This window comes from Solea senegalensis, linkage group LG2, assembly GCF_019176455.1.
Source record: "Solea senegalensis isolate Sse05_10M linkage group LG2, IFAPA_SoseM_1, whole genome shotgun sequence".
NCBI lineage: Eukaryota > Metazoa > Chordata > Actinopteri > Pleuronectiformes > Soleidae > Solea > Solea senegalensis.
This window is the reverse complement of record NC_058022.1, coordinates 33,481,033-33,492,745: the sequence shown is the minus strand read 5'-3', so window position 1 is coordinate 33,492,745 and position 11,713 is coordinate 33,481,033. Positions and strand designations below refer to the sequence as shown.

General features: G+C 38.8%; 1 protein-coding gene across 4 annotated transcripts; it reads left to right on the top strand.

The window, feature by feature from the left end:
• Positions 1-1,272: 1,272 nt before the first annotated feature.
• On the top strand, positions 1,273-10,123 carry LOC122765549 (aspartyl aminopeptidase). 4 transcript variants are annotated; one of them, XM_044019863.1, is made up of 15 exons: positions 1,273-1,356; positions 1,776-1,866; positions 2,796-2,884; positions 3,072-3,185; positions 3,684-3,809; positions 3,935-4,059; positions 4,502-4,586; positions 4,795-4,902; positions 5,417-5,494; positions 5,781-5,861; positions 6,576-6,736; positions 7,009-7,048; positions 7,142-7,243; positions 8,838-9,005; positions 9,725-10,123. In XM_044019863.1, exons 1-15 carry the CDS (start codon positions 1,351-1,353, stop codon positions 9,773-9,775), a joined length of 1,425 nt encoding a protein of 474 aa, XP_043875798.1. In that variant the 5' UTR covers positions 1,273-1,350; the 3' UTR covers positions 9,776-10,123. The 4 variants fall into 4 exon arrangements, with proteins under 4 accessions (XP_043875798.1, XP_043875801.1, XP_043875799.1 ...); XM_044019866.1 differs by lacking the exon at positions 1,273-1,356 and adding an exon at positions 1,389-1,501; XM_044019864.1 differs by lacking the exon at positions 1,273-1,356 and adding an exon at positions 1,405-1,487.
• The last annotated feature ends 1,590 nt before the right edge of the window (positions 10,124-11,713 follow it).

Below are 11,713 nucleotides of genomic sequence, written 5' to 3'. Positions count from 1 at the left end.
CAAATTCAGTCGAAGCAGCTGTGATTCACTGGTGGACGACGATGAGCAGAGGCGTGACATGACATGACGTGTGTCCTTTTAGGCTGACTGAAAACCAGATGTGCTGCTGGAACATCTCTAAACATGCTTCGATGTGAATGAAGCGAGCTGAGGCGAGAAATAACAATGAGAAGTTTTGGAGAAATATGATCCTCGTATGTTTAATTTCTCCCACTGCTGCAGCCTGGTGCTCGCAGGTCTATTAATAGAGTCTGAAAATTGTGTGTGTTTGTTTTCATCCCTCTGGGCTTCATCAGCAGCACAAGAGACGATGAAAGCTGACAGCTGAGGTAAACGCCTCTTTGTCGTTTCCTTACTCTCCTCCTCTTCCTTACTGTCTTTCTCTCCAATACTCCCTCTCTCTATCCTCCCCCTTCTCTTCCTGTGTTTAGGACTATATAAGGCCAATGATAAGGTAATAAATGAATATGGCTGCTGAGGAAAAGACAGTGTTATATTTACATACGTAACTGGAAACATAATCAAATGGGGGGCAAAGGAAAAATGATGAATTTACTGCTTCACATCAAATAATTTGCTCAAAACATTTCCATCTTTAGTAATGCAATGATATTTTTAATTATTCCTGATACTTTTGAATCTCTGAATGTTTACAGGACAAAGGTCTTTTGTACAGTACATTGTTCACCAAAGGAGTTGAAACTATGTGAGTTAACCTCAGCCAATAACATCTGTTGATGCTGTTTTTAGTTGAATTAGTCATAAAACTTTTTCTGTTTCTGTTTAAGTCTGCAACTTTCCCATTCACCTATTTAAATATGTCTTTGCTTTGAATGCACTATTTTACTTTCTCCAATACCTTGAAAATTATCAATTGCAATAATACATTTAATAATCACAGAATCTAATCTTGATGTAAAGCACATTTAAATGTGGTTACAAGAACATACTGTGCACATTTAAAGGTAGACAAGAATAAATTAATAGAATACAAAATATATTATATATAGATTTGACTATAGACTATAGATTTGAATGTCTGAATATAAAGTATATACAGTAACTAAGTAAGAAATGACTTGATTTGACAACATATCGAAGCTACTTGAACCTTAAATAAACAATCAACCATTAAAAATAGCACAATCACTATTTTTAGGGCAGTAATCACTTAGGGACAGTAGTAAGTGCAGGCCTGTGATGCACCTCCTGGCCGCCGAGTGTCACTATAACTCCATGTCCTAAATAATTCCACGCTTCTCGCCGCCGCTGCTGTCAGCTGATTTGTATCTGTGGTCTGTCTTTCCTGTTGCTCTGTGCTCTGGAGTTCAGACTTTGGAAGTGCAATAAATGCAGGTAAGTGCAATAAAATAGTTTAAGGTAATTGTTACTGCGGCGTGTGAAGGAGTTGCTCCTTTACTGCGAGCTTGCCAGCAGAGGAAGACGAGCAAAGAAGAAGAGAAGGCATTGGGCTAGCAAAGCCAACGGTCTGTGCGTCCTAGTGCGTCCGAGTGAGGGCTTTACGTGACATTTTAATATTTAAAGAAGAACCAACCAGTTAAAATTATCATTACATATTTATTTACATTTACGAATTTCTTTTTTTTTTTTTGCTGAGGTCAAACATATCTGAAAGTAGTATAGAAGCTTTTAACCTCTGAACCATTGTCCGACATTGGAACTAGTCGCCGGTAGCTGCTAGCAACTGTAGCACATATCTTTGTCGTGTCATTGTTGTGATTTTTCTTTCTTCCTTTTTTCGTATTGTTTTTCAGTCTTTGATCATGAATAGCTCCAAGGAGGTCGTGCACTCCGCTGCCAAAGAGTTTCTACAGTTTGTTAACAGAGGGGCGTCTCCATATCATGGTAATATTCAGAAAAAGTGGAAAATGTATCCTTTAATTCTCCAACTTTTTCATTATCACTAACCTAAAATGGCTCTATAAAAAGGGAATCTATATATTCGATTTTATAGTGCAGTATTGATATGTGTGTTTACATAGTTAAACCAGTTGTATGAGATACGGTTAAACAATACTGTTACACAGTTATAGTAAAGTAGGATTACTACATTTGAAATTCATAATGTTGCTAATATTATTATCTAAAGTATTGAGAGATTAAATTTCTGTAGTTTATGCCCCTCATTTATAAAGGAATAAGCATGTATTGGTCTGGTCTGCAAAAAAGCAAGTGTTATTAAAATCTTACTTTTGCATAAGCATACTTCTACTTATCAGCAGCAAAATGTACATAAAATCTGAAATGTTCTCACCATTCAATTAAAACAGGAAGATAATTTAAGGTGTATTATTAATTTTTTTGTATGTTGTCAGTGAATAGTTGTAAAATATTCTCCAAACTGATTATGCATTTAAATATAAATAGTTTACATCATATAATGAACAGATTAAGTAAATCTGGAGTTGTATTTGGCGAGAAAGCTTTTTGTAATCAAGTTTTCTGCTCTAGTATTGGAAAAGACTTAGAAGAGCATGTGTCAGCATTAAATAGCTGCCAAGTTAAGTCTGTGTTCAGTTCAAGAGATGGCATTGCGATAAGATTAGACAGATAACTCACAACATCACTTACCTTTGCACTGTCATCCTACAGCATGCTCCTCTCACAAATAAAGACCATAAAAGCTGTAAGAATGAAGGTCATGCTGTGGACAAACTAATTTTAACTTCATTGAATAATCACTCAAACTGTTAGGGAATCGAATAAACGTCATCGCAGGAGAGAACAGCCACTAATAGAAAGCATTCATTTTCGTCTTTCTCCTCTCCCTGTAGTGGTCGATGAATGCCGACGACGCCTGCTGGAGGCAGGATTCATCGAGCTGAAGGAGACGGAGCAGTGGGACATCAAGCCGGCCAGCAAGGTGAGTCAGCTGTAACTGAATTCTGCAAGAGTTGAGACAAGTGAAAAGTCAAATTAACTGTTTTTTTAATAGCCTGCAGCCGGCGAAGTTTTAATGGCACATCCAAAGTGCATGCTCAAATTTCATGAAAACATGCAGTCACACAAGTTTGGTGTTTGTAATCTTTATTTAATTTTTTTTCCTGCAGTACTTTGTGACCAGGAACTTCTCCAGCCTCATTGCCTTCGCTGTGGGCGGACGCTATCTGCCAGGAAATGGTTTCTCCATGATCGGAGCGCACACAGACAGCCCCTGTCTCAGGGTGAGGTCCCAACCACGTCGACCCGTTGCATCACAATCTGTGTTTTAAAGTGTTTTTAAAAGGCTATAAGAAGACCACAGATGACACAAGAGGTGTAAAGAGCAGATGAAGATGTGAAGATGACTTGGTCTTTGACCTTTTGTTGCATAAATCTCGCAGCAGTTCATTTTTATTTCACAGTGCCGCTCAGTCTCAAAGGCACTGTATGCTGACTGACTGTCACTGGATACTTGCACACAAAATGTCACAATATTAAACCCAACATCAACATGAAGACAAAGAAAAAGGTCAAATAAAACTGAAAATAAAACATCATGTCTTTATTTTAATCACTGCTGTATACTTACTGTAGGTGTTTCAGATCAAATGGAACTTTTGTATGATGAAATTAAATATGAGTGAGTTTCCAGGCTAAATTTAATAAGAGCACAAGGTGGAGTGAGGTTGTTTTGTCTTTAATGAATTGGCTTATTGGAGTATTTTTTTTTTGTGCCTCAGGTAAAGACGAGATCTAAGAGGACGAAGCAGGGCTGTCTGCAGGTCGGAGTGGAGTGTTACGGAGGCGGCATCTGGAACACCTGGTTTGACCGCGACCTGACTGTAGCTGGACGTGTAATGGTCAAGGTACAATCATAAGTATTATTGTTCTGTACATGTACATTTATGACAGCTTCTTGACTTGTATTTCGGTCACATTTTGTTCACCACCTCTTCTTCTTCTTCTCCTCCTCCTCCTCCTCTTCCTGCAGAGTGAAGGTAAACTGGTGAGCCGACTGGTTCACATCTCCAGACCTGTGCTCAGAATTCCTCACTTGGCCATTCACCTGCAGCGGGACATCAACGACTCCTTTGGCCCCAACAAGGAGAACCACCTGTAAGTAACAGTGGTTGCATGAAAATGTAGTAGTTAGTAGGGCTGCAGCGATCAATCAAGTATTGACTGATTACTAAATCGGCAACAGGATAATCGATTAATCGCTTTGAGTTTTCAGAGTTGAGTTGTTTTGTTTTCTTAGCTTCTGAAATGTGAATATTTTCTGGTTCCTTTGCTCCACTTCACAAAAAACCTTGGTTCGTGGACAAAACACGACACTTGAAAACTTGACATACAAATTAGCATTACCGGTAATTTACTATTTAAAAAAAAACAAATATTTCAATTTAATATATTCTTTTTTTCAGTAAAACTCACTGAGGACATTTCTTTGTTTAGTTTATTTAATATTTGTATGTTTTCTGACACTTAGTTTGTCTGTGACCTCTTTCAGTTTGTAAAATATGCCAATCAGTTTGTTTTTGTGTAATTTTTTCTTCAGTGTGCCCATTATTGCCACTGCTGTCCAGGAGGAGTTGGAGACAGGCTCTGCATCCTCTGGAGATGCCTGCTGTGCTGCTAACACGGTAACGCCAACAGTCACATATGTGACATCAATAATATGCTGCAAATGTGGAAACTTATACCATATTGTTGATTTCTTTTTCCTAGGGGCACCATGGCCTTAAAAAATCCAGACATTTTTATCAGTTATTTTGCTTTGGAGTTGTTCATTTAATAGAGAAAAACAGGTTCATTTTATGTCTCATGTGTTTTCTTGTCGTCCCTCCACAGGCAGAGAAACACCACCCAGTGCTGGTGAAGCTGCTGTGTTCGGAGCTCGGCGTGGAGCCTGAAGCCCTGCTGGACTTTGAGCTCTGTCTGGCCGACACTCAGCCTGCGGTCAGTCTCCGAGTCAACCATTGACTTGTGTCACTTATATTCATCCTGTTTTACACAGAAACAATATTGATGACCTCTGACACCGAACACCATCTGAAAGTTGATTTGGATTCCTAATCTTTTATTGGATGAAAAAACTGTGGCCAACTAAAAGATGCAAAGTCTTAAAGCTATCAAATCATTAAGCTATATTTCTCTGGAGAAGTAGTTAAGATCTATGACCTTCTGCTGTGTAGGTGGCTGAAGGTCACAGATCCTTATTATTTTTTAGCAACATCACAAAGTGAAGTAGTATTTGGTTTATTTGAAATGAAAATAACTGTCACCACAAAATAAAAGTATGAATTTCTGGACCATAAGACACAGAGAAGTGAGTAAGTTGCATGGTTAGTCATTAGCTTTGAATCTGTAAGTGTTCCCAGACTTGTTTAATCAAATGTCCTCTTCTCTTGTCCTCTGAGTTCATGGGACACAAATACCATGACGTATGTTTTCTTGTCTGTAAACTGTGCAGGCTCTGGGAGGCGTGTACGAGGAGTTCATCTACTCTCCTCGTCTGGACAACCTTCACAGCTGCTACTGTGCCCTGCAGGTCAGACCCCTCTCACACACACAAACACGGGTCCGTAACGCTGTCCTTTAACCAGTTAATTTCTTACCCTAACCTTAACCTAACCACAATTCAAATCTTAGCCCTAAACTTCTCCGAAAATGAGAGTTTGTCTCATTCGGACCTGGTTTTGTTTCTCCATGGTGACTACTGAACCTAAAGAGGTTACAAATACAAGAACACATGGATACATACATGTCCAGAATTCATTGTGCTCAAATCTGGAATAGTTCTGTCTTATAACCCACCTGACTGTGTTCTCTCTCAGGGGCTGGTGCAGTCCTGCTCTGGAGAATCTCTTCCAGAAGACACCAACATCCGCATGATCACGTTTTACGACAATGAGGAGGTGAGCAGCAGGATATTCATATCAAACCCGCCAGAAAAAACACATTGTACCAGTTTTTATAATAAGGTGCTTGATTTGTTTGATAAGGAACGGGCCTTTGAATGCCTCGTTCAGTGTCTCCCAAACAGCAAATCACATTTAAATGTGTTTTTATTATGCCGTTTGTCGTCATAATGGAGTTTCCCTTTTTAAAGTGATGACATTTAGATTAGATGTGATGTTTTGTTTCAACCTGCAGTGGAATCACTTTTGTTTCCAAAAATCTATTGTTTTGTTTTTTTTGTAGGATGGGTTTGTCTGTTTCCAAACGCACATGAACAAATATTTGCATATTTGTGGTCATAATTTCGTTTGCCGGCCAGACTTTATAAAACTCAGTGTGCATACTTGTTCCAAACCACGTTTAAAAATGGATTCGAACAAGGCCGTACTGTCTCCCACGAATCTGGCAGCTTCCTGTATGTTGCTGTCTGAGAAATTGCCGTCAAACCAGAGATTTTTGGTTAAAGCTTAACAAATCTTTACTCGGCTTATGTATAAAGCTCTCGAGCCTTTGCAACAAATGTTCAAATGATAAATCCCACTTGTTTTTCCTTGGAGCAAGAGCTGTTGTTTGGATTAAATCGGAGAAAACATGATACTCTGAGTCCATTTTGAGGAGTAATCCTGATTCTTTGAGGTGTGTTGATGGTGTGTACTGTGTGTGTCCTGTAGGTGGGGTCAGAGAGTGCACAGGGCGCTCAGTCCAACCTGACGGAGCTCATCCTCAGCCGCCTCGCCTCCTCCTCCTCCAACCTCACCGCTTTCCAGCAGGCGGCGCCGCTGTCCTTCATGATCAGCGCTGACATGGCACACGCGGTGCACCCCAACTACCAGTCAGTGTCAACAACATGACCACACATAGAATTGCTAATAATACATGATTATATGTACTATAATTAGGAATCAAAGCGCTGTTGTCTTTAATTGAAACCTATAATCACACTTAAAATTTGAGGAGAAGAGTTAAGAAGAAGCTGGGTTTTATTTCTATCTTGTAGGCACAATTTTCAAAAATAATGATTTCACATCAATCATTATGAACATTGTGTAAACAGCTGTAGGCAGACTGGATTTGTCATTTCTAAATGGTTTAAACGATTTTCAGGGAGAAGCATGAAGAAAACCACAGACCATCTTTCCACAAGGTTAAAAAAAAAAGAAAAAAATTGCATTGATTAATTCTTTACTGTGAATTTAACTCCCTGATACACTAACTGATTTATTAATTTCTCTTTCAGGGCCCAGTGATCAAGTTTAACTGTAACCAGCGTTACGCCACCACGGCCGTCACTGCCTCTGTTGTTAGAGAGATCGCCAGCCGTGTCAGTGTGCCTCTGCAGGTACAGTGTGTGTGTGTGTGAGATTACGGATGAACTGATCCAACAGCTTCTTCATTTCTCTGTGTGTCTTGGATCACCCAGGCAGAGAGTGTAGATCTCCTAGCAACGCACCAGACCACTCTCAGGAATGACAATAAAGAAAGAAATAAAGAAAATAAAGACTCGGGGACAAAAACGAGGGCGGTTTATTGACTTAAATTGTCAGAGAGCAGATGGGGAAACATGTTCCCAGGGCTGCAGTGTCACACATGGACAAAAACCTAAGAAGCAAATACTGTATTTGACTCTAATAATTTCCTTATCAGAGTGTTTTAGATGCAGGCTGAGGAAAAAAAAATACCCAGCGATTCTTTCATTAAACTAAGATAAGGGATGAGGAAAGGTTGTGTGTGCTTTGCCATAAGTGATAAACCCGGTGGTGGTTTAATAACAGCACAGACAGAGACGGACGAGCTTCAGCTGGTTAAACATTACACAGGTAATGTCATTTTACAGTTGTTAACTCCTTGTGCTCAGTAAAAAAAATATATTTTGTTTCCTCTTTCAATATAACATATATATAATTCTATATATTGAATTATTTATATATATATAATATATACAGTTAATTGAATTATATATAATATAATACAATTAACCTCACAAATGAATCACAGTAAAGATAATAAAATGTTACCATGAATTTGACTTTGATTCTAGTTGTTTCATTATGTTTTAGGATGGATTTATTTGTACAGCACATTTCATACTCGGTGTTATTTACACAAACAAAATAACATTTGAGCGAAACCGAAATTATAATATAAATAAAACAAAAAGAGAAAAGGAAACAAAGTGAGACTGAAATGGAGCAGAAGATAGGACAGTGCTGCAATAAAATATTAGTCTAAAATGCCTTTAAAGAGCTCCAGACTATGCATATGAGAAAAGAAACCCTTCTAACCAGGATTTAAAAAATATGCACATTTAGTACTGTCCCCAGATGTATGTATGTGTATGTATGTATATACATACACTCACATATGTGTATGTATGTATATGTATATATATATGTAAGGGGTCCAAGAATTGACCCCCGAGGGACTCCACATGTCATAGCTATTCAATCAAATCTACAGCTTCCTATGGCCAAAAAATAACTCCACTCCTCCATGTTTCCAACCTGTTTAACACTATTTATCCTGTGATCCACGGTGTCAGATGCAGCACTAAGATCCAGTAAGAGCACAACTGACACCTTTTACTGAGTCAGTGTTCGAAAGCCTTCTTGTGCAAAGACATCTTTGCTGTTAATCCGTTTCTGTTCAGTGCAGTGCCTTCATGTCGTGTTATGTGTTTTTAAAAGAGCTTATGGTTGCAAAACAATGCTCTCTCACTCCACATCAAGTATTATTCTAAAGTGTCAGAATTTCATAAATTGGTTTTCTGAAATCAGATTTTTGTTTGTTGTGACAGAAATACAGGCTTTGATGTCACCTAGAGGCCACTAGAGGAGCAAAGGTTACCTCTGGTTGAGTGACTGAGTAATTTCTAGGGGGGAGAAAAAGAACAAACATGGTAAAAAGCAGCATGTGTTTCTCCTCTTGCTCTGCAGGACGTCATGGTCCGTAATGACAGCCCATGCGGAACCACCATCGGCCCCATCCTGGCCGCACGCCTCGGCATTCCTGTGGTCGACATCGGAGGACCGCAGCTCTCTATGCACTCCATCAGGGAGATGTGCTGCACCTCCAGCGTCCTGCAGAGCATCACGCTCTTCAAGGTAACTGCTGTTTGGTGAACAAATACGCCTTTCTCTCCAACAGTTGTGAGCAAAGAAGAAAGTGATTGTTAGGGAGTTAAAAGTGGAGTCAGCAGCTGTTTCATGATTTCAGACATGCCCTCAACCTCAGGTTAAAGTCACTGAAAGTTCAGCTTCTGATTCATGAAACGTGAAAATCTAAGTGTTGGTTAAAATGCCTTTTAACACATTTGACAGCGATGCTGGTGTTGTCCTCTGAAGTTCTGAACACTTGTCTAATGCATAGAATCCTGTATTTCTACTGAAGCTAATGGACCTTTCATTCATTTATGTCGCCATTTAATGGCGTTCAGCTGCTTTAGGGTTTATCAATACTAAACTTTTTAACTCTCTAAAGAGCAGCATTAAATGCCAGGACTATCCTGTATGAATTTAGTTTTATGGTTTTATTTCACAATTAAAGTCTTAAAAAAAGAAAGAAAGAAAGGAAACCGACAGAACTAGAGTGATTTTACTTTGAAGTGGGTGAAGTGTTTTTATGTGTTATGTTGTGTGTTATCTGGAAGACAATGTGACCAAACGGACCAGTCACTTTATCGTGAAATGAGTAGAAGCTTGTGATCCCCCACCTTGTCAAACTCCCATCTTTTTGTTATTGTTTTGACGAGAGAGAGAGAGAGAGTGTTCCCTCATGGCAGAAATGACACACCGTGCATTTCAACTTCTCCTTCCTCTTGCAGGGCTTCTTCGAGCTGTTTCCCACCCTGAGGAAAACGCTGATCGTGGATTAGAGGAGGGGAAGGGATTAAGAAGGATCACACGTCGTTTACAACATGTTGAAAATACGGCAACGCCTCCAGCTAAAACATGTTCTAAACAATTTTGTCCTGAGCACTTATTGATCTGTTTTATGAAATAAAATTGTTAAAAAGTCTCTCTCTGTTCAGTGTGGAGAGTCTCGTGCTGCGGGAGGCAGCTGCTCCAATTTAATTTCACCTCAGTTTTAATAAAGCACTTAGACGAGCCACATCTGCTGCTCTGCCAAGTGTCTGGACAGATTTTTGGCAGGAGGACGTCGAATTTTATATCCATGTTGCGCCACATTGTTATTCACAGAGGATTAAAAACGTGCTGTTGTACACCGTCGCATATCCTTTATTCTCAGGTGTGTGTGTGTGTGTGTGTCTGTAATTATCTCACAGAGGAGTCAAAATCACTGTCAAGCTGCAATTATTGCTGTCATTTTCTCCAGATAAATGTTCTGGAGATGTAACTGAACGATGTCACAGACCACAACATCCATCCATTTTCTACCACTTTTATCCTCCACAGGATTGTCCAATTTTCCTAATCCCCATCATGCTTGTTTTTGGACTGTGGGAGGAAGCCGGAGAATCAACGAGAAAACCTACACACACACGGGGAGAACATGCAAACTCCATGCAGAAAGACCATTGTTCCAACCGGGGCTTGAACCCGGGTCTTCTTGCTGCAAAGGCAAGAGCGCTAACCACTACAGACCAGAACAATATCTACATAATGACCAGTGTTGACGCTGTCATTAATAAAAATGAACACATTTGCATGATTTAACTGGCAAAATTATTTAATTACCATGAAATATCAAAGGCTTTTTATTGTCTAAATTGTTTAATGTACAGAATATGAGTGACAAGGTTGTAAAATACTGATCATTTCACAGTGACTGCCAAGAAGAATGGCATTTATGCTTTTAAAATGTAAAAATATGACATTAAGTTCAACCTTCTTAATTTTGAATTTCCTACACACTTGGCATTAGCAGCCTAATGTCAGGCCTAACAGTTGAAATATCCACAATATACAAATATAAATGTAGAATACAATGTAAACAACAGAAATACTTATAATTTATGAATTACCCCATGTCGTCATATCCATGTCAGTTGAGGAATAGTTTGTTAATTTAGTACAAATTAAATATTAAAACTAAGTAAAAGCTCAAAGAATGAAATAGCAGCAGCTTTATCACTTGAATGATTAATCAACTATGTTGTGATGAATCTGTAACTTATTATGTGGTCAAATAGCAGCTCTACATGTGTAAGTGTGCAACAGGTGCAACATGAGTGAGAATAATTGGAAATCAGGGTGTTGTATTTTTGTAGGCAGGTGGATGAAAATGTGCCAAGTGATTGTGTTCAGAGACTGGTGACACCAAAAGAGCTTCATGTTTTCAGAATTGAATTGTTTATAAAATGAGGACCAAACTGTATATTTCCCTTTTCTTGTTTCGGTCATTTTCACCAATGTAAGTACTACAGTCAGTGCACAGATACAACGAAACAGAGTAACATACTGTGACAGAAGTGTTTGAGTTTGCACAGGTGCTACATGGCTGAGACTAATTTGTCATTAGTGTGTTGCATTTTGAAGGCCAGGTGAAAATAGTGTGCAAAAATGATGCAAAACTGGGATTTAGAATGATACTGTGAGACCAGTGGAAGCATGTTGTCACCTGTTACCTGAGCTTCACGTTTCCAGAAGTTTCATGTTTTGATGATAGAAAATATAGTGGTTTTTTTTTTTATCAAAAACCCATGCAAGTGTCTCTCTTCATCCTCTTCTTCCTTTAGTGTGGTGTGAGCAATACATTTGAAATCAAGTTGTTAAAAAAAAGGAGCATTTTGTGCATAGTTTATTTTATTTTGCGTGTAAAATGAAGAAAACTAAGCAGTTGATGTGCAGTG

Coding starts and splice junctions, on each gene's coding strand:
- LOC122765549 (XM_044019863.1), top strand. Junction 4,587..4,794: donor CCTGCTGTGCTGCTAACACG/GTAACGCCAACA, acceptor GTCCCTCCACAG/GCAGAGAAACACCACCCAGT. Junction 9,006..9,724: donor AGAGCATCACGCTCTTCAAG/GTAACTGCTGTT, acceptor TTCCTCTTGCAG/GGCTTCTTCGAGCTGTTTCC.